The 22,325-nt window shown below is 42.1% G+C and overlaps 2 protein-coding genes across 3 annotated transcripts in view; both read left to right on the top strand.

The window, feature by feature from the left end:
* The window catches only part of adar (adenosine deaminase RNA specific), a 37,060-nt gene extending 23,536 nt beyond the window's left edge, over positions 1–13,524 (top strand). Inside the window, exon 16 of the transcript XR_004898677.1 lies at positions 13,473–13,524. The gene's annotated coding sequence lies outside the window, so the exon portion shown is untranslated. The remainder of the gene's footprint in view (positions 1–13,472) is intronic.
* Positions 9,840–22,325, top strand: part of kcnn3 (potassium intermediate/small conductance calcium-activated channel, subfamily N, member 3) — a 66,830-nt gene continuing 54,344 nt past the window's right edge. The window contains exons 1-2 of one of the 2 annotated variants that reach the window (XM_031299341.2): positions 9,840–10,401; positions 11,049–12,163. In XM_031299341.2, coding sequence (XP_031155201.1) covers positions 11,075–12,163 — 1,089 coding nt within the window. In that variant the 5' untranslated portion in view covers positions 9,840–10,401; positions 11,049–11,074. Of the gene's footprint in view, positions 10,409–11,048; positions 12,164–22,325 lie in introns of both variants that reach the window. The other variant, XM_031299340.2, reaches the window with a different exon arrangement.

Here is a 22,325-nt window from a genome sequence, read left to right as displayed (position 1 = left end):
TCTGAGTCGGATCTCACTCGCGTTGGACTCAGTTTCACTGAGCGTACTAACACTTAGAAAATAAATAAATTGCATTCGATCAGTGAGTTCAAACTGCTTATTGTGCATAATTTGGACTGACACTGAGATGCATGTTGTTCTGTAACTGGTGTGGCGCTGCCAGTATTCTCTTGATTTCCACTTAGACATTAGATTTTTTTTGAGTGAAAGAGACGTTACATTTAGCATATATCACCACAGGTAACAAGCTAACCATCGCAAAGTGTTGTGATAATGCTGGGAACAGGCACATTGTATCTTTATAGTTGTAGCCATATGATGTGACACCTTTAGGTTAATATTTCACCAGGTCCAAGGGCTAGAGGGATGTGTTAAGTAGACCCCATAAAGTTATCCCACAACTGATTTTAATACTGTACTGTCTGGATGGTAGCTACAGGACATGCTTTGAATTCACAACATTTAATAATACAGTGTTAGGGACAGATCAGATGGCCAGAGACTTGAGACTTGACTTGGACTCGTGGCAAAAGACTTGAGACTTGACTTGAACTTGCCCCTCAAAGACTTCAGACTTGACTTGGACTCGAGCTCAAAGACTACAATGTTGTCAATGCTTTTGTTAAGGTGTAGAGACCCTGGTCATACTTCGAGCAAAGTTTCATGTTGTGTCGAGCCTTCTTAGTGTTTTAAAAATAGCTATTTTGAGGCTAGCATAAAAGTGCCCCTAGTACTCCCATTCAAAAGGCCATTTGACCGAAAAACGAAAACACGGTAAATCTTAAAAGTGGTGATTCCATCCTAAATATGCTTTTAAACAAAAGTTTGACTCGGGTACATTCACAAAAAGACATTAGGTTGCATTTTGGCGAGATTTACACTTTAAGAGGAGCCAGATACGTAATGGCAATGTGAAAAGGTTTGAAAGAAATGGTGACCCATAGCGGACTGTCACTTTTAAACCTTGGCCCTTGAACCTTGAATTTCCCCCAGAATTTTCTGGAATTTATTAGGGAATTTTCTGGAATATAACCAGAATTTATCCAGGAATTTACTAAGAATTTATTGGAATCGTACATGTCAATATAGTGATAACTTTCATTTTGCCACAAAATACACTTAATACCTTATATTAAATTCCTCTGAAGTCTTCACTACATACTGTACATTATATGAGTCTGGACAGACATGGGTGTAAACTGCAACTTGGTTGGCGGAGGCATACAACTGATGGAAAGATTTAAGGGAATTTTCCAGAATTTTTTCCAAACTTTTCCAGGAATTGACCAAGGTTATTAGAATCAGTGAAAAAATAATTGTTTTCCCTCATAAGGCAATGAAAATTTGTCTTTGATGTGGCTCAAATAAGGACAGGGCTCACAGTAAATACATACACATTGAATTAAAATATTAAGTCAATAAAACAAGATGAAAAAAGTTAGGCATGGCTTTGCAGGAAGTAGCAAAGTGCAAATATGAGCAGGTGTTAGAGTGCAAAATCCTTCACAATTGGAAGAAAAACATGTAGTTGCTGGTGTGTGTGTGTGTGTGTGTGTGTGTGTGTGTGTGTGTGTGTGTGTGTGTGTGTGTGTGTGTGTGTGTGTGTGTGGGGGGGGTCCTTTTGTCCTTTTGGTCAGAATCTAATCAATCCCTTTCTCCTTTCACTTCTGAACCTCCTTCTCTAAATTCTCAAATTTCCTCTGCATCTCTTATTTTCCACCTGATACACAACATTACTCTCTCCCACCTGTTGTGTCACTCAGATGTTTTGTGTGATTTATACAGTATCCTGTATATGTTTTCCTGTAGTCAAGCTTTTATGTGGCTTTAAACTAGGAGGGAGACGAGAGATAGATCAGGTGGAGTGAGGACTCATCTGTATACTACAGCGTTGGCATAGCAACTGCCATCCCACTTTATTATTCTTCCTTGTATTATATTATTCACTTTCTCGTTCACATATTTCTCACACCACACCTCTGACGTATGCTGCAGGGCAGAACTGTGGACTAACCTTTCCCTTCAATGGGCCCATCATTACTCCTTTCTGTCACTCCCCTTTACTTTCATTGCTCCTAACTCTACATCTTTCTCTGCTGCCCCTTAACCTCTGTTGACAATATTAAGACTTGTGAAAGATATATACAGTGTGGCTTCCCACCATTCCTATTCCTATTCCAACCATTCCTATTCCTCAGTCCTAATGTCCCCCCAGGCCTCTGACAGCCCTTTTTCCATTTACACTGCTTTGTCGTGTTTGTCAAAGAAACATTAAAGTTGACTATTATTTTACCTAATTTGGTTGAGTCTTTTTTATTTCAGCAGATAAGTTAAAAAGAAACACAAATGGGAGGAATATACCAACTGTGCAGGTGTGATCAAAACTACATGAGCTAATCCTCCACAACCACACACATTTGTTTTTAAACTGCATTTATTTCTTAAGGGGTGCAACAAATGATTAGTTTCATCATTGATTAATCTCCTGAATATTTTTTTGATTAATAAAATAATTTTTTGATCTGTAAAATATCAGGAAATTACATTACAAAAATTACATAAACGATTAATTGGCTATCAACATTATTGCTGATAAATCTATTAATCAGCAAATGGTTTGCAGCTCTGCATTCGTCAATCCTGACATTCATCAAAACTATATGCATAAACTTGCCTTCCCTTAACCAAAACCATGAGTCTTACCTCGATAAAATCAGGTACAATAAATACAGAAGAAGATACACTCCCAAACATACATTTCTGTCTTACTATTTCTGTACCATTGTCCACAGTGAAGCTAAATAAATGGCTTTGATCTGTGATGGTGCAGACCTGACTTTTGACCTTTCCCCAGGCCTTTCTATGAAGAATTTACAGCTTGTTGAACCAGCCACTCCATCACTGACCCATCACGAATCAGCCCAGGGCAGACACACATTACTGTGTTTATTTACCCTCATGTGGAAGAAACGGATGAAACAATCCGTTGTCAAATTCAAAAGGGACACATGTAGAGCATTTAGGGAATAAAATACGACAAAAACAAACAAAAATATAATATTGACAGCAGATAAAAACATATGGTTGAAGGACATATTTTTCTACGTCATTAATGGACGTCTGTCTTCTTTCCACGTTAGCTGTCTGAGTGAGGCATTGGCATGTGGTTTGTGTTGAATAAATATGTGGAATAATCCTCCACATGATATGATTTGCTTAATTGATGTCTGTCAAGTTGCATAATCGCAAGATCGGCTGACCTGTTATAAGGAAACAGTCTAATCCGCTCTCACACAATTCCGCGTCAGCTCTCATCCAATTAAGGGTGCACTAATGCACAAAGAGAACCATGATGTAAAACCGATTAGGCCAGGTAGAATAGTGTAAATATGCAGGATTATGGCGTATAGATTTAGTAGTGGTAGAATTATAAATGTATTAGTCTGCTATGAATGAAATCAGAAAATCTCTAATGCAAAACCTGTGGTAAAGTGTGCAGGACTCAGCTGAAGCCGCACAGAGACGCACCACGCCATGTGTTTTTTTTTCTTTCTTTTTGGTACATTATAGTTTAGATATTTTGTTATACAGATGTATTCATATTTATTCACACAGCTCTATAAATGTGAAAATTATAGTTATGCTATAAGATGTTCTCATAAGTGGCAACCTAGTTATTTAGTTAAGGTACAATAGATGAACGGCTAAGTAACCTGAAGAATTTAAAAGGTGACGCAGAAATGGTGACACTAGTTGGCCAAATATGTGACTAACAGGTCACTGACTGGCAGTACCATTACTGTATTAATCAGTGGATCTGTGCAACTGGCCACATTTTTACCAGCTGTGACAGCGACGATGGTATTGTTTTCACATTGTGTGTCATCATGGCAAGATGTGGTCCTGGACAGGGGCGTCGGACTGGAGGGGGAAAGGGGACTGAGTACCCAGGGCCCTCATGTGAGGAGGGCCCAAAAAGATGCTAGAATGAATAGTTGTCTACAGGGCCCAGAATTTTGTGCTACGCCCCTGGTCCTGGAGACGCCTACTCTAATGCGAACTACCAAAAAGGCAGATTGCCAGGTGTCTCTCTGTCTGTCTGCAGACAGATTTTGAGTTCTGAGTTCGAAGATGGGTGTGGTCCAACCAAGGGTAGGGGGGTAGAAAGTAGGGAAGGGCCCTTGGACAGATAACTGTGCTATATGCACTCACGAAACTTTACAGGTGTGTAGTGTACATCAAAATGAAGGGCTAGGCCGAAGATGGGTGTGGTCCAAGCAAAACCCTAGCCTAATTTGGCGTTGCAGCTGGTGTGACCCAATCGCATGATGTTCTCTACTATTTCAGGGCTTGTAATTCATGGGTGAAGCTGTGCAACTGGCACCACTTTCGGTCACACTTTATTTTACGGTAGGCCTACACTAATTAGAGGTAATAAGTCATACTTTGTATGAAATTACACCAATATATTGCGCTGCTATAATGCTGGTAAGACTCATTTCAGTAATTACTAATTTAAGACTTGGTAACTGGCTAGACTAGCTAGCTTGCTTGCTGCTGTAATACTCTAACAACTCACAGATATTCATGCATTTGTTTTCTTTGTGCTTATATGCACCACTATGCTATGTGTACTACTTCCAATCTGCAAGTAAAAGGCTTAAACCAAACTGATGACTCTGTGCTCTCTGACTGGTGCTCTGCAGTGGTCAATTATCCAACACACAAGTTTCAGGGGTCCAATCCCCCACATGTTCAATGTGCTCTTTTAGCGGAAGAGGTAAGTTTGGGGCATGACACAGACAGATTTCAATATACTATTACAATTAGCTCAGCATGAGTCTTACATTATACTGCCCAATTAACAAATATGTTGTTACTATTGAGTCATTAATTAAATTCACTGGGTGCCTGGATAGCTCAGTTGGTAGAGCAGGCGCCCATATATAGATGTTTGCTCCTCAACGCAGCGGGCCCTGGTTCGACTCCGACCTGCGGCCCTTTGCTGTATGTCATTCCCCCTCTCTCTCTCCTTTCATGTCTTCAGCTGTCCTGTCAAAATAAAGGCCAAAGGCAAAAAATAATCTAAAAATAAATAAAAAAGATTCACACTATTTGCTCATTCACAGGCGAAGGGCGAGGTGGAACAGCCTAGCGTCCCCGCTGTGAAATACCAGACTCCAGTGAACTGCACTACACAAACAATCAATCACACGCACATTAAAATACCATATGTGTTTATTTAACCCAGTAAACTAATACATGCAAATCTTTGCATCTTTAAGCCATTTTCTTCTAGTAATTAAATATTAGTATTAAATACAGATATAGTAACAATGACCCGTCGTTACACCAATAGGCCTACAGCTTTAATATGTATTTTGGGTTAACTTTAGATATGTGATTTCATTTTAGTGTATGGTACAGTTCTGTTGTAATGTGTCGCAAATGACCTAATAATAAGGGTCTAACTGGGAATGCAATGTCCTGGCAGCTTCCATAGCCTATGTTACTGAAGTCGGATAGTGACCTGGTATTAAATGGTCTGATGTCTTGACTGGTATTGGAGTAGAGGATCAATGAAGCATGTAATAGGCTATGGATTATTTACTCCACGGGACTCCGGAGAACATCCAGGCTACGAGGGTGTGAAGAAGCGACCAGATGTGACCCGAAGAGGTTTGACTTTGGTTTACGGTAGTTTTTTTCCGATGAGCAACAAATGACACTGTAAGAAATCGAAAATAAAGGCCAGATAAATGTATTGTCCTCTGAGTTCTACATGTTTTGTCTGACTATTATAAAGGCTAGGATATAAATACCTTTAAATATGTCTAATTACTACTAATTACAGCCTGTGTTTTCTAATTAAGCTATGATAGGCCCATGTTGGTAGCATTAAGTGTGGTGTCTTATTTGATAATAAGGGTAGAATAGCATCCAACTGTAGCAGATTTTGGATCTGATATGGCATTGTATTTGATTTGTAATTAGACTATGATTTTGTAAGATGATGTCTAATTGTGTGTTAGGATTAACTATTTTTTTCTGAGTAGTGTGTCATTTGGTATAATAGTGTGTATGTAAGTATATGGTGGGTATAGTATGGCATTATATGCGGTCTCTAATTACAGCATAATTTAGGTGTCTGGTTTAATTAAGGTATAACTGTGTTTGTTTACTGTCTAATAAAGACCACATTATTTGTTTTGGTCTAATTTGATACAAAGTATGGCTTATTATGTCTTACTGTGTTAGTGTACCTTAAAATAAAGTGGCACCCCATTTTCAACCTTTTAAGTGTTTGTAATTCATGGGTGGAGCTGTGCAACTGGAACTATTTTCAAGATTTTAATGGTTTGTAAAATTAATCCAGAGACAGGTATTCATTGAGTGAAAGGAAAGATACTGGATAGAGCTTAAGAGAAGGAAAGAAACAGTAGCCACCATCTCTGTTTGCAACAGAAAGGATAGATAGATGGTAGGCTTCATTCCCCCGCCTCAGCTCCATCCACGCTCCACCTCTTTGCCCATAGTCTGTATCGGCGAAAGTTAATTTACTGGATAATCGCCAAAAGGCGGATGTCCCTCACCTTGCAAAACTCGTTTTGTTTCGGGAAACCACTACAAATTTTGAGCTAGCAAGCTACACACTGAAAATGGCAAGTTTTGAAGAAAATTTGGATCGTGCAACAAGGCAGGCCTGCTTGTTTCTTTCGGGGAATGATTTACAAAGAATATGTTTACGTTTACGTTTAACCATGTATCCAGCTAATTTAAATAGCTCACGTTACTGTATTTGTGTGAACAGTTAACTTAATTTAATATTGTATGTGGCGTTTTCTTTTGCAGGGTGCAAATGTTCCACCAAAACAAGTTCCTTCCCGAAAACATTTTGCAAATCCAACGTGCAGCGACGGGAGCTTAGTTCCGCCCAAGACAATTGTGATTGGTTTAAAGAAATGCAAACAACACAGACCATTTTTTTCTCCTATCTAGGTGTGTATGTGTAGAGGGGCCAGACCTTACTCCACAGCGCTGTGGAGTAAGGTCTGGCAATGCAAGACTACTTTGCCCATATTTGGAATAGCCGGGAGCAAGTGGCGTCAGGCACTGGATAGTCTCGCTTTGCCAGACCATCCTACACACGCTGCGGAGGAGGGTCTGGCTAGTCCACACAGCATTCCGGGATGGGAGAGAAATGTGCTCTGGGTTATTGGCATTTCTTTAAATCACTCCTTGTCGTTTGACTGTTGTTGTGCATGTCAACCAGATGTTGTCCTGTCTATACCTGTCATAAAAGTCAGTTATAATGTTTAAGTTTATTACATTATTTGAATATTTTAAATTTGTAATACATTTATAATATTTGTGTTAATTAACATAAACATAATTAAGAACAAGGGTCTAAGGGCGTTTTCACACCTATAGTTTGTTTGCTTTGGTCTGAATCAGTTGATGAGTTTATAAACTTGGAGTGATTTCCCCTTGGTTCCGGTTCGTTTCACACCTGGAAGAATCCAAGTGTACCAACATGCGTCATTACAAACCACGCAAGAACGTTCACTCCGCTTATTGGTCAGATGTGTCTGGGGCAGGAGCAAGAAAGTGAATACAGGAAGAAGGTCCTGTGTTCTGCACTAGTGCATATTTCTTGCATCTCCATGCTTAAACCAGCTCATTTCATTTAAATAATCAGACATTGTCAACGAGACTTTGCTCTGCTGTGACGGCGTCTGTCTCCAACTTTAGTAGCGGCTGGTTTGACCACAGAAATGCGAGTGACGACGAGCTTGACCACAGTCTATTTCTGTGAGAGAAACACTGCAAGCTGCTACAGTTTGCATGTTCTGCCGCATCGAAAAGCAGCTCTGACTACAGGAGCCGTATAGCTCAGACTTGTGGAGTACACATACAGAAGTTGGTGCGGTTCGAGCTCGGATCACGTTCTCACCACAAACAAGCGATTGCTGCATTCCCACCTGCCCAAATGAACTACAAAAAAACTAATTCTAGTGCGATTCAACCTAACTTAACAAGGCAGGTGTGAAAGCCCCCTAAGACTTCCATAGCCAATACTCTTGTATAACAGTGAGGTCCAGTCATTATCATGTGTTGTATTTGTTTTGCACACTGTATAAAATATGAACGTGTTTTTCAGTGCCTAGTCTATATCGTCAATGTTCCACACCACTTCTGGGATTGCTCCGGTGCCGCAGGAAATTCTGCCGGATGCATGTCTTTTCACAGATGTCCTATTTCCTTCCCCTTTCTTTGTGTTGGAATTTTAAACTCCGGTGGATTTATGAGGACTATGGTTATGTGCACTTCAGATCTCTGCATGGTAAATTGAGACAGCTAGCTAGGCCAGGGGTTTTCAAATTGGGTGAATGTGAGCCTCCCCTTAGAGTAGGTAAGGACAGCCGAGCCCCCCCTTCCCCAAAATCCCGTCCGCCTGTCCTAACCCACACACGCCTCTGCAGTAAATGCCATCTTTTGTGTGTTCCAGGCAATGATGAGTTTCAAAAACAACTGATTAAATGTAAATGTTTTTTAATATTGTATTTGAAGACATTTTATTTCCACAACTTTTTTAAAAGTGCATTCATAAACAATTCTTTCCAACAGCAAATCATTTCCAACTTCATGCAGGCCTAATTGAGGCTACTTTTAAAATCACTGAACATCAGTAGGCCTATCCACAAGTCAATAAAACATGCTTAACATGTGTAATCGGTGCCAAAGCTACCACCGACGACACTCGACGGCTGAAATCAGTGCGGTGTGTCTGGGCCTTAAGCGCACATTTGAAGGAGATGCACATCGTCTTGAACAAAATCAGCACAATGGACAGCTCTCTGGTCAATGAACGACAACGCTGTTTGTTCACAGAACACATAACATTTAAACAGGGGCGTTTCTAGGACTTGAGGAGGTTCGGGGCTAAGCCCTGGCCCATTTAAATAAACTTAATGCAATGCAAAACAGCAACTGGCCCAGCTTGTTAATAGCCGGTGTATGTTCATTTTAGCTGCCCAGTATGTAGATGTTAGTTAGATGGCACCAACATTTGGCCTAATCATAACTGGCCTGGCAACCCAAAGGCCAAGGTTTTGTTTCCAGGTCTGTGTGGCAACTTATGATGCGGGGCATCTGGGGGTCCTCCCCCAGAAAACTCAGATTGGACAGATGGTTTAGACCATCTGTCCAATCTGAGTTTCTGTTGCAGGACTAAAACAACTTTTGAATGTACACGTTCCACCAAAACAAGTTCCTTCCCGAGGCTATTTTGCAGCAGCTCCATGCTGAGCTTTAGTGCCGCCCATGACGATTGTGATTGGCAACAAGACGACAGAAGCAACTAAGTTTCAATTTAAATTGACAAATGTTTTGTCAGTTTAGCAATCGACATAGACCATTAGATTGTCAAAATTGTTTTGAAACAACTAAGTAGCTAGTTGAAACAGATAAATGTTTTGTCATATGTTCAGTTGACATAATGTCGGACATAATTTTGGCACAAATAAAACACCATAAATTATTATCTCGATCGCGTTTTTTACATTAGTTGCCAGCTCCACCGTCCTTTTATGGGCGTAACAAGTGCCAAACGCGACCAGATAGGCTATAGTCTTATTATAGAAGCAGCATAGCCTACAAATGGATCGCATGTTTTCTGACGCTAACGTAAACAAAAAAAAAATAACCTCCAAATAGCCCGGGTACAATAAATTAGACATTTGTTTAGAGCCTACATCTTACAAACCCTGCCACCTGTTTTCAGCGCTTATTTCGCTCTTCTGATTCCGTCCAATGGGAATGAACAGCAGGTTTGGAGGCGGAGAAAGAGGGAGAGAAGTTGAAGGAGAGAGTGAGAGACAGATCCGGGGAGACAGTGAGCTGTAGATTGAGTGGAAGTCGGTGGAGCCATATATTAAATCACAGACTTCACTGCTCATCTGAGGACTGTTAGCCTACTTGACGTCTAGCTTTGCCAAAAAAAAAAAAATCTTTGCAGGTTTGTGTCGCTGCACATTTTTGACGTGCAGCTACAGGTTGACCGATTTAATCCAGTCACTATGGATTATTTCTCTTCATCGCGAGTCGATTGTCACTAACGGGGTCGAAATGGGCACCGTCGAGAGATCACTGGTGATTGAGAAAGAAACAAACTGATCATATCAAGTGGAGCCGAGACGGAGGCAACATCTGTGGGGAGCGACGCTCAATTTCGAGAGATAACGCAAGGGACCTGTGGAGGGACTTATATGAAAGGAGACGAAGCGAAAAGATGATGGGATGGCCGGGACAACATGAAAAAGAAAAAGTGCGGTGGTCTATTTTCATCCAGCCAGTGATTCAACACAACTAACCTGGGGGACAGGGACTGAGAGAGAAGAGGTAGGAGGTAGGTAGAGAAACCGACAGGGAGGAGGGGGCCATGAAGGTGTCTGGTTATATCATACTGAAAGTAGGTTATTGTTTTGGATCAATCAAATGAAGCCAACTTATTATGGTTTACTAAGGTATACACAGTCACAGAAGTAGGCTACTTCTCCTGTTACTAAAACTGACTGATGTGGAATTATTATCCTTTAGTCTCTGATCTCATTTTCATGGTGTAAAGGATCTGCATCATCCTTCTGGCTAACATCAGTGTAACACAGATGACATTTTATATGGCATAGATTGCTGGATGCCTTGTGGGATGTGAGAAGAAGAGGACACTGGGAAACAGAGAGAGGGGGGCGCTGAGAGAGGCTGACTGGGCAGCCGACTCAAATGTGACTCAAGGAATAACATATTCCCCTATTATGGCCACTTTTCTTCACTCTGCTGCCCCTCTTTGTCACACGTTTTCAGCTTTTTGAGTTCAGTCTTTACCCTCATTTGTTTTAACTAACCTTTATCCATCACAATGCTCCCCCACTCCTCCCTCCTCGGTCTCTGTCTGTCCTGTCTGCATTGCTCATAGTCAGTGTTTTCTATATTTATCCTGTGTCTTTCTTTACAGATCTTCTCTTCTCTTGTTTTGTGTTTGTCTGTAGACAGGTGCGTGGCCACAGCCGTGACCATGGAGCCTCCCCCCTCTCTGAGCTTGGCTCTGCTAGGAGGAAGCGAGGATGAGGACCAGCGCTTCCTCCTTCCCCTGGGCAGTATATCCCATCCCTCCACCACTGGCAACCAGCCAGGATCAAACCACTCCAACCACATGGGAGGATCAAGCCTTGACCGTTTAAATGGCAGCACCCCGTCCCCGTCCCCTGCCACGCCCAACTTGCCTCCAGCATCGCTCCCCAAGTTGCCCCTGTCATCCTCTGGAGCCCAGCCTCTGCCCCCACCCATCCCCAATGCCCTGTACCCCACAAGCACCCCGCTCTCCTCCTGCCTGGGCTCACAGCACAGCCTTAGCGGGGACAACTCCCCAGTTTACAACGCCCTCTTTTACTCCTCCCATTCGCCCTCCATGGAGCGGGAGAGGGACAGAGACCGTGACAGGGAGAGGGGCTGCAAACACAGACAGGCCAGCCCTCTGGTTCACCGTAGGGACAGTAACCCCTTCACGGAGATTGCCATGAGCTCCTGTAAGTATACAGGCGGGGTCATGAAGCCCCTAAGCCGTCTCAGCGCCTCCCGAAGAAACCTCATTGAATCAGATAGCAACAGCGAAACCAAAGAGGCTGGGGTTTCAGCTGTTGCTGGGGCAACAGCAGCTGGAGGGCATGATCGCCAGCGAGAAGCCCCTCCTACCTCCTTGGTGGCCCAGTCCTCTACTAATCAACCCCCAATTCAGAGCCCTCCAGAGATTGTGATTTCATCCAAAGAAGACTCGCCGTACCTCAGAGCAGGGTATGACATCACTGACTCCACTTCCAACCAGATGTCCATCTACCACCAGAACCACGCGCTGGTGGAGAGCAGGCGGGTGCAGCCGGGGAGGGGCAGCAGGCAGGGAGTGGTTGGGGCGGTGGGCACTGGGGCCAGGGGCAGCACCTCCAAAGCCTCCAAACGGAAGAACCAAAACATTGGCTATAAACTGGGGCATCGCAGGGCGCTGTTCGAGAAGAGGAAGAGGCTGAGTGACTATGCCCTCATCTTCGGGATGTTTGGCATCGTCGTCATGGTGATTGAGACGGAGCTGTCGTGGGGCGTGTACACCAAGGTAAGTGGACAGAGCAGTGGCACTTCAAAGGGGCACTCCAATGATTTTACACATAAAGATCACATTACTAGCCATTAGTTAGTGTGACCACAGCAGTATATGTGTTCTGTGGCTCAGGAGGAGCAAATAAACCTGATGATGTCATAGTGATGTCATTAGGGTTACCTTGGCTTGTAGACTACACATTTTTAGAAGAAAGCCTGCATTACAAACTGAGGGTGTGGAGTTTAAAAGACATGGTCATTACCAGGCAGGGAGGGTCTAAGGAAAGACAAGTTGCGTTATCTCGGCCTCTGCTGCTACAATTTTGACCATTCTTTGTTTAATCTGTCACTCACGAGTCCCCCAATTTTATGGAAGCGCAATAATAAATTGGTAGATTGCTCCTTTAATGTAGCCTCAGTACACAAACAAAGTCTACAAATCTCCCACCAGGCTGTCTTGATGGTGGTAGCGTTGTGCACTGCTGTATTTGGTTAACTTTGGCTCATTTTAGGTCATTTTTGCCTTTATTTTGATTGTAGCCAGTAAAGGTGACATGGAAATGGCAAGCAACTAAGGTCAACAGCCAGATTCGAACCTGGGACGTCAAATGGTACACGTCTTCAACCCAGGACGCCCAAACTTTGGCTGGTTTGAATGGGTCAGTGGTCAGATAATTACTAGTTAATCCCTTTATTCATGATTGATAAACCCCACTGAGTCTGACCAGCACCATGCCGATGTTGTTGGCTTGTGTACTTTTATGACCAGGCTTTACAGTTGCTGCTTCTGGATAATGTAATACAACGATACAAAGGACATGGGGGGCTGATTATCAGTAGGAGGCCAGGATGTCATTTGTCTGCGTAATGGGGAGTGTAATATGCTGAATTGGCCTCTGGCTGCTATTGTCTGTTTATTTTGTGTGTGTGTGTGTGTGTGTGTGTGTGTGTGTGTGTGCGTGTGCGTGCGTGTGTGTGTGTGTGTACATTGCTAAGGCATTACAAAGTCTACAGTAAGATAGACATATGGGGAAACTGTGAAAGAGAGAATGAAAATGGAGATAGATGGAAAGATGTCAGAGAGAGAAGTGGAAAGGTTAATGCTGTGCTTTGAACCAATCTAGAGGGAAAGCTTTGAATGATTTCTTTGTATTGATTATTGCTTATCACTCACCCACACATGCACTGTCCACCCTTGCAAAAACATAACTTGCACATTGAAAATGGATGCTGCCTTTCAGAGGTGCTATATTGTGTGCATCCTTGAGAGGTAGTGTGAGAGCTTGTGGGGAAACGTGATAGGTACAGATCACGAAATACACAACATATATATATATATATATATATATATATATATATATATATATATATATATATATATATATATATATATATTAGTTAACAGCACTGTAAGACTTTGTGTCTTTGACAATAGCTGTAAACTAAATGTTACTGTGTGTGTGTGTGTGTGTGTGTGTGTGTGTGTGTGTGTGTGTGTGTGTGTGTGTGTGTGTGTGTTTCTACCAAACCAGCTGCTCTATCCTGTTCCCAAAAATAGAGATGAAGAATAAGAATGGAACTAAACTGTGTGTGTGTGTGTGTGTGTGTGTGTGTGTGAGTGTGTGTGTGTGTGTGTGTGTGTGTGTGTGTGTGCGTGAAGGGAGAGAGGTTAACAGGGGAGGACATGGTGTTCGTGACTTTGGGTATAGTAAGTATATATATTCATGTGCAGAAACAGATTACAGCACATATTGTAACTACAGCTGAGATGTTCCATTCATTGTATTATAGTCCTTTATCTTCAGTTATTAGTCCATCATTAAGCCCACATTTGAGATCAGTGAGAAGTCTTGATGCAAATAAAAAACGATTCTTATGTCTGTATATTCAGCAGGAGTAGAAAGTGACTAAGTACATTTACATGTAAATATTGAACCTTTTTTGCAGCTGCTATAGTTAGGTAGGTACTTTTCCGATTCAGATTTTACATTAAAAAAACATGATGAGCTTGTAAAATACAATAGGACTGTTATAGATCAAATATACAACGGGATATAAAGTAGTTAAAATTATCTACATGTTGATGCATCAGTATTAACAAAAACCTTATATATCATTATAATGTATATGTATATAATAACATAATGTATCACTCAGGGGACATTTTCCTGCAGAACAAGCACTTTTACTTTGTCTTTAAGTACATTTTGCTATAATATATAATACTTTTGTACATTTACTTAGGTAAGATTTTGAATGAGGGACTTTTACGTGTAAGGAGTTTTTTTGTGGTATTGGTAATTTTTACTTAAAGGTTTTATTTAATTTAATTTATAATTTATAATGACAATGCACATTAATAAACAATATAGCTGCAAGCAGCAATGAGGGGGCCAAGCAGTACACTAGCAGGAATGGCGTTGCCATGGCATGAGCAAACACTCACAGCACCTTTGATGGCAATTGGATAAAGAATGGCTGAGATATCAGCTCATTTACTTTGTTACAGTGCCCCTTGAGGCCAAATTACACCAATGTCCTTGTGCGTTCTCACAATCAAGTGCCAAGTCCCTGTACCAAGTTTGGCTTTAGTACATCAAAGCGTTGCTGAGATATGAGCTCACTTTCTTTATTACAGCGCCCCTAGAGGCCAAATGACACCACTTTCCTTGCACGTCCTCACAATCAGCTACCATGTCCCTGTACCAAGTTTGGACTTCATACATCAAAACGTTGCTGAGAGATGAGCTCACTTCTTGTGATTATAGTGCCCCCATAGTGGTTAAAGGTCACCAAATTTGTTTTACGTCCTCAGGATGCGGTCCCAAGTCCATGTACCAAGTTTGGTTTTGATACGTGAAAGCATTGCTGAGATATGAGCCTACTTCCTGTGATTATAGCACCCACCTAGTGGTCAAAAGACTCCAAATTGATTGTGCGTCCTCAGGATGTGGTCCCAAGTCCATGTACCAAGTTTGGTTTCAATACGTGAAAGCATTGCTGAGATATGAGCTCATTGCCTGTAATTCTAGCACCCCCCTAGTGGTTGAAGGTCACCAAATGTATTGTGTGTCCTCAGAATGGGGTCCCAAGTCCATATACTAAGTTTGGTTTCTATATGTAAAAGCATTGCTGAGATATGAACCTACTTCCTGTGATTATAGCGCCCCTCTAGGGTTCACAAGTCTCCACATTTATTGTGCTTCCTCAGGATAGGGTCCCAAGTCCATGTACCAAGTTTGGTTTTGATTAGGGATGTCCAGATCCGATCACGTGATCGGAAATCGGGCCCGATCACGTGGTTTCAGACTCGATCGGAATCGGACGTTACCTCCCGATCAGGACTCGGATATATATGTATATATATTCTCATTATTTTTTAACACATCTATAGTTATGCGGTGGCACAGAGTTAGAGTTAGACCCTTTTGACTCCACACAGAAACAGCAACGCGTGCGGCATGACATCACTTTGTTGCAGAGACGCTATTGGTTAAATGCCGGCAAAGTAGAACACAGAAGCAGCTTGAAGCGGAAAGCGCGAGTATGTCTGCGGTCTGGAGGTATTATAAAGTTGAATTATTATAGAAGTATCGGATCGGGACTCGGTATCGGTAGATACTCAAAATGAAATGACTCGGACTCGAGGGCAAAAAAACCTGATCGGGACATTCCTAGTTTTGATACGTGAAAGCATTGCTGAGATATGAGCCTACTTCCTGTGATTATAGCGCTCCCCCTAGTGGTCAAAAGACTCCAAATGTATTGTGCGTCCTCAGGATGGGGTCCCAAGTCTGTGTACCAAGTTTGGTTTCAATACGTGAAAGCGTTGCTGAGATATGAGCCTACTTCCTGTGATTATAGCGCCCCATAGTGGTCAAAAGTCACCAAATTCCTTGAGCTTCCTCCTAATTGGGTCATGTATTGAGAGTGGTTTTGATACGTGAAAGCCTCCTCGAGATATGAGTTCACTTCCAGTTTAGCGGCTTCACCGTCGATTTCGATTGGCTGTGACGGGCAAACACTTTTGAACATCAATACGCAATGGAATAACTTTTGTGCGGCTTGGTCTGAAGATCATCTGTGCCAAGTTTCATGAAAATCTGAGAAATTTTGTGACCTGTGAAAACTTTTTAGTGTTTTTGATGAAATCCAATATGGCGGCTGGATCAATTACATTGACATCACAAATTGGCATGTGTCGGCCTTAGGACCTCCCACAGTATTAACAGACACCACTAGTAAGTTTTAATTCCAAACATATCAAACGTTATAGGCCAAAATGTAATTTTGCCAATTACAGCGCCCCCTATAGGTCTAAGGTCAACACATTTATTGAGCCTCTTCCTATTTGGGCCCTGTAACTATGTACTAAGATTGGTGTTGATAAGTGAAAGACTTGCCGAGATATGAGTTCACTTCCTGTTTGGCGGCTTTGCTGTTGATTTCAATTGGCTGTGACGGGCAAACACTTTCAAATATCAATACGCAATGGAATAACTTTTGTGAGGCATGGTCTTAAGATCATCTGTGCCAAGTTTCGTGAAAATCGGACCAGTTTTGTCACCTGTGAAAACTTTTTAGTGTTTTTGATCAAATCCAATATGGCGGAAGGTCCAACATGGCAGATATTGACATCATAGGATGCGTTGAGTTCGGCGTCATCCAAGGATTCCAACTATATCTTGATGTTCAAAATCGGGCATACGGTTCAAAAGTTAATCGCATGGATGCAATGCCAACTTTGACCCATTGGTGGTGCTAGACTGCCTGTGGTGCAGGCCTAAAACTTGATGAAATGAATTATGGGACTGTCTCGAATCAAATTTCACAACTTTTTACTGTACGGTTCTATGGGCTGCCATAGACTCCTAGGGCAGAAGAAAGATGTGTAATAATAAGAAAAGGTAGCATCACTAATGGTGCCTCGCAGCTTCGCTGCTTAGCCCCCAATTACTGTAAATGTGCCAGCTGTGTTAGCCAGCTGGCTAATTTTCAACTGTAAATCTGAATACTTCTCTCACCATTGATATTTAGCACTTTAGGCAGTGGCAGTAAATTCCTGTACTGTAAATGTCCAATCACAGTTGTTGAGCCCGATAGATTATGCAGAGTGAATATTGCATGATAAAATAATTCATGAATGTGAAATATTTAATTTGCCCTGCAGGCAGAATTGAGTGTTTTCCCACAAAAGCACCCAGACAATAACTTATTTAGAGACATGAGTCTCTATAATGTACATCTTTAGAGTGTCAAGAATGTTACAAATTGGCTCCTTCTTGCAAAAAAAGTGGAAGTTCACACAAACGTAAGTTAGCCAGTATGTTATTTATCAGTGGAGACCGTTTTCAACACTTTTCATCCAGTCCTTCTAGTTGCAGAGTTTGCTGGTGCTATGCTAGCGCAAGTCAACAGTATCTGCTAGCCCGCCACTTAAAACTTAGTCGTTTGGTGGTCTTACCCAATCCACAGTACACCCGAGGCAAATAAATTATAACGCCACACTATCGATGTAAATGTCTGTGTTGATAGAATAATGTTAGAAATAAACTACCCTTGAAAACGGTCTCCACTGATAAATAACACACTGGCTAACTTGGAAATGAGGTCCTATGTCCAAAATTCTGAATCACCCCTTTAACTTATCATTGCACTTACAATAACGAGCGTAGCTGTCCTCAATTTAGGTCATTGTGTCGTCTCATCTCCGGTTTTTCCTGCATCCACCGTGTGTGTGTGTGTGTGTGTGTGTGTGTGTGTGTGTGTGTGTGTGTGTGTGTGTGTGTGTGTGTGTGTGTGTGTGTGTGTGTGTGTGTGTGTGTGTGTGTGCGCGCGTCAGTCGCGGGGGGAACTGTGCAGCCCCACCCACTGCAGAGAGCCGACAGGATTGAAACGGCAGCAGCTTTCAGCGACTTTAGTGTACTGTAATGTATACAGGTTGGCAGGACGGTCTGAGATGTTTTGCACGGTCTTTCACTGTACGTTTTGTTGGTAAATGTGAGATGTTCGAGTCACACACGTTTCGTCTTCATATCAGAAACAAGGAAATGATCAACCCGTTCTCACTCCCGCTTGGTCAGTGGCTCTCAGAGTGCACGTGGGACTGCTGGGATTGGTTGAAGTCGCGGGAAACTCCGGTTATTAGTCAAATTTGCGGAAAAGTTGCGGTAATTGGTCAAAATTGCGAGTCGCACCAAATTCAGGGTGATTGGTTGGTTGAATTCGCTTGAATTGGCGCGATCGCGACATTGCGGAATCCTGGAGGGACTGATAATGAGTAGTGCCATGAGTGAATGGGTGAGTGTAAAAGTAAGAGTCAAAATACAATGGATATGGGAAGAGCTGGAGCAGGGCTGTAGTCAAGTCCACCTTTGTCGAGTCCAAGACAAGTCCAAGACCAGGACTAGTCGAGGCCAAATCAAGACCAAGTACAAAGAGGTTCAAGTCCAAGTCAAGACCGAGTCCAAATGAGAGACGGTCAATACTGAGACAGAAAAAAAAGAATCCTCCTCAAGACCACTTACTTACCTGTTTATAATTTATGTGATGTGAGAGACAGTATATATTCTATTTTAAGAAGATAGTTTTGCTTTAATATTTGTAATAATCAAAATGCAAGTGCAGAGTAACACACTATAGGATCAAATTAAGCCATATTATTTACTTAAAATATAAAATGGAAAAGTTCACATTCTTGAACTTATTACTTGTCCTGAAGAATTCATAGTACAAAGTGCTCGCTGACATTGTCTGTGGCCAAAATGACAATGATTGATACCTGATGATTGAGGTAGCCTACTATATTTATGATGCAGCCAGGTGTATACCAGGTAACCATTCTCGATGCGTGTTCTAGATGGATTTTGAATTAAACTAATACCTGTTTTCTGAACGAGCGTGCTTCATCAATAGTTTTTTTTTTTTTTAGATTATTTTTTGGGCATTTTAGGCCTTTATTTGACAGGACAGCTGAAGACATAAAAGGGGAGAGGGAGGGGAATGACATGCAGCAAAGGGCCGCAGGCCGGAGTCGAACCTGCGGCCCACGGCGTCAAGGAGTAAACCTCTATATATGGGTGCCCACTCTATCAACTGAGCTATCTGGGTGCCCGTCAATAGTTTTGTTTTGAAGGAGAAAGATACTTTAGAACAAAAGCATATAGTGCTGGACTCGGTCGAGACCAACTAGAATATTTGACGAGTCCAATGTCCGAGACAAATCCGAGTCTAAATACCAACGAGTCAACAGGTCTACAGGGCTGTAGCCTCAAGTACTACAGCCCTGAGCTGGAGTGTCCACGGGGTGGTATATGGTGAAGAGAGACAAGTGCATGGTCTGCAGCCATCTTAAGTACAGGTGAGCAAGCATCACCCTGTATTTTTAACTCCACATCATATATTTTGTTTACCATCGACACAGGACCTTGACAGCAGTCATGCAGCAGTATGAGGACACTTCCTCTTTAAAAAACTTTTATGAGCTTCTATTATTGATCTTATGAGGAACAGGTTAAATGGGAGGGTTTCCCGGTCTGACATGTGTCTATCTGAGAATAACTCAGGCCTCATTTTACAAAGGCCTATGTGGCTCCACAGGGCACCAGCTCCACATCACGTTTCAGGCCTACAAAGGAACATTGCTATTCCGAGGGAATGCACAGCTGTTGTCAACTTCACCTGTCACACTGTCAATACACACACTTGACACCTCAACACCTACAGTGTGTACCCACTTCTCACCACAAGCAATTTTCAACGATCTGAAGCAGTGCTCGTTTCTATTCTCCCTTTCCTTGCTTCCCTTCCTGTTTTCTTCTCACTTACAGGGAGTGTTTATGTTCCTCCCCTGGCGAGTCTTAAACATGTCTCCATTTCTTTAAGGGGGTAACTGCTTTCTCAGCAGGCTTACAACATCTCCCACATTTCCCCTGCGCCACCTCCGTGTCTCTGTCCCCGCCCTCGCTGTCCTATCTATGACATTTCTCACAGACATTTACTGGGAGACCTTTCCAGACCTTTCTCTGCGAGGTCTCTCGCGGTGGCTGCATGCTGCTTTCCAGACAGTACATGAAGATCATCAGGGAATTAAACTCACAAACTGCCACCATATTCTCTAAAGGAGCTATCAGCCATCTCAGTACTTCCGCACTGCTCTCCCCCTCCTCTCTTCCACCTCCTCCTCTCTTTTGCTCCACTCCACACTCCCTTTATCTTCTAGATCACAGGCTTTTTAAGAGACGGTAGATCCCACAGGTCTTGCTACTAAGAGGTACAAATATGCTAAATTTTTTTAGTGTTACAAGGCTAGGCTACCTCTCTCTGTATGTGTGAGTATGTTGGTAGACATGGGTGTGTTAGAACTTGCATCATCCACCGGTAAAGTAAACAATCATGTCGATATACGTCATCTCCTCTGTTTGTCTTTTGTTTTTATGTATTCAAATCTGTCATATTAGTTCTCATAGATGCACCTGTGTGTGTGTGTGTGTGTGTGTGTGTGTGTGTGTGTGTGCATTCACATCTCCCTTTGTCTGGATTTAATTGAGTGTATAGGACCGTAATGGCGTGTGTTGATGTGCAGTTGCCTGTGTGTGTATGTGTGTGTTTATCCTGGTAAGGTGACATGGCTCTTCTGTCTACTGCCTGTTTCCCTGGAGACTGATTGCAAGAAAGCATCGCTCTGACAGGGAGAGACCACCAAGGCTAACTCATTACAACACGCTCACACACACACACACACACACACACACACACACACACACACACACACACACCTTCAGAGGCATTACATGTAGTGAGTGACTTATCACTACATAAGTAATGTGTTGGTAATTGACATGTATTTGATCTCACATCTGTGTGTCAAGGGTGAGGTGGGGACAATTGGGGAAAACCCTCATCTAGATATTACCTGGTTTAGTTTGTGTGTGTGTGTGTGTGTGTGTGTGTGTGTGTGTGTCTGACTGCAGATTGAACTAAAGAAGCTCAAAAAAGCTCATTATCTCCACATGCTGTCCACCAAGCCACTGATCAATACACACCAATCACACTTATGCACAGCTGGACAAAAAGAAGGAAGAAGGGTCACACACACATAACACATACACACACAAACACGCAAATATACACAGTATATGCAAACACGCAAATATACACAGTATATGTCAGGGATAGTATCCAGCAAGTTGTACACTCCACATCTTACTGTTAGTATGTGGTTGTACAAAGGCCACGAACGTCAAGCTAACATTGATTCAAAAGTATTTGTTTGTTAATTTGAATGGTTGATACTATGCAGCTATTGTTTGTGGTTTTAAAGAGAGTTGCAAGTTGTTATGCTGTTTCTTAATGAACAACAGTTTGTCCGTTGGCCCAGCACTAAGCCTTTTTGCCTTTCACATATTTTGACTTGTCATAGTGGGAAAAGCACAGGTGTTATTATTAACAGTAATTATGGCTATGTTCTATTCAAGTGTCCCACTAAGCCACAACAGTGTGACAGTGAACCAGTGCATAATACAATTCAGTCATTGTTGATTTGATTATTACCACCTGTGCTTGTACCTGTACACTGTGATGACAAGATTTCGGGTAGGTGCTCTGCTCACCTGCTGTTCATCAAGAACTAGTTTAAACTAGAGGTTGACACATAGACTGTATAAGTGAAGCCAAAACATCTTAATCGCCCCCTGGTGGCTGGCTGCAGTATAGGTCATAAATCCCACCCCCTCCATCTAAGCAGATATGACATGAGCCAAATTAAAAAAATCACGTCAAATGTTTTTTTTTCCAAAGATGGTTTCTGTCATTTTAGGTAGTTCTTATCATGTTGATTGTTCATGTGTTCATTTTTCTGATTTGTTTAGTTTTTATTAGTTATTCAATGCTGTAAATATGAGGTGAACGCCATGATTGACAGCTGGGATTGACTAGCGATTGGTCGGGTGGGTGTAGTCGGGTCGCAAACTCTGGCTCCAAAATTACAAAATGGCAGCACCCATACCCAGGATATTTAGGATATTTGTCTTGTTATTCAGCTCAATACAACAACCAAAGGAGCTCTTTCTCTCCCTTTTGTCGTGAGGTCGCCACCCTCTTTTCTAGTGCCACAGGTTGTAGTGTGTTTAATTGAAGCGTGTGTGCATCAGCTGTCCACATGCAAGTCTGCAGCTTAC

This window comes from Sander lucioperca, chromosome 10, assembly GCF_008315115.2.
Source record: "Sander lucioperca isolate FBNREF2018 chromosome 10, SLUC_FBN_1.2, whole genome shotgun sequence".
NCBI classification, from domain to species: domain Eukaryota; kingdom Metazoa; phylum Chordata; class Actinopteri; order Perciformes; family Percidae; genus Sander; species Sander lucioperca.
This window is presented reverse-complemented; position numbering and strand designations above follow the sequence as displayed.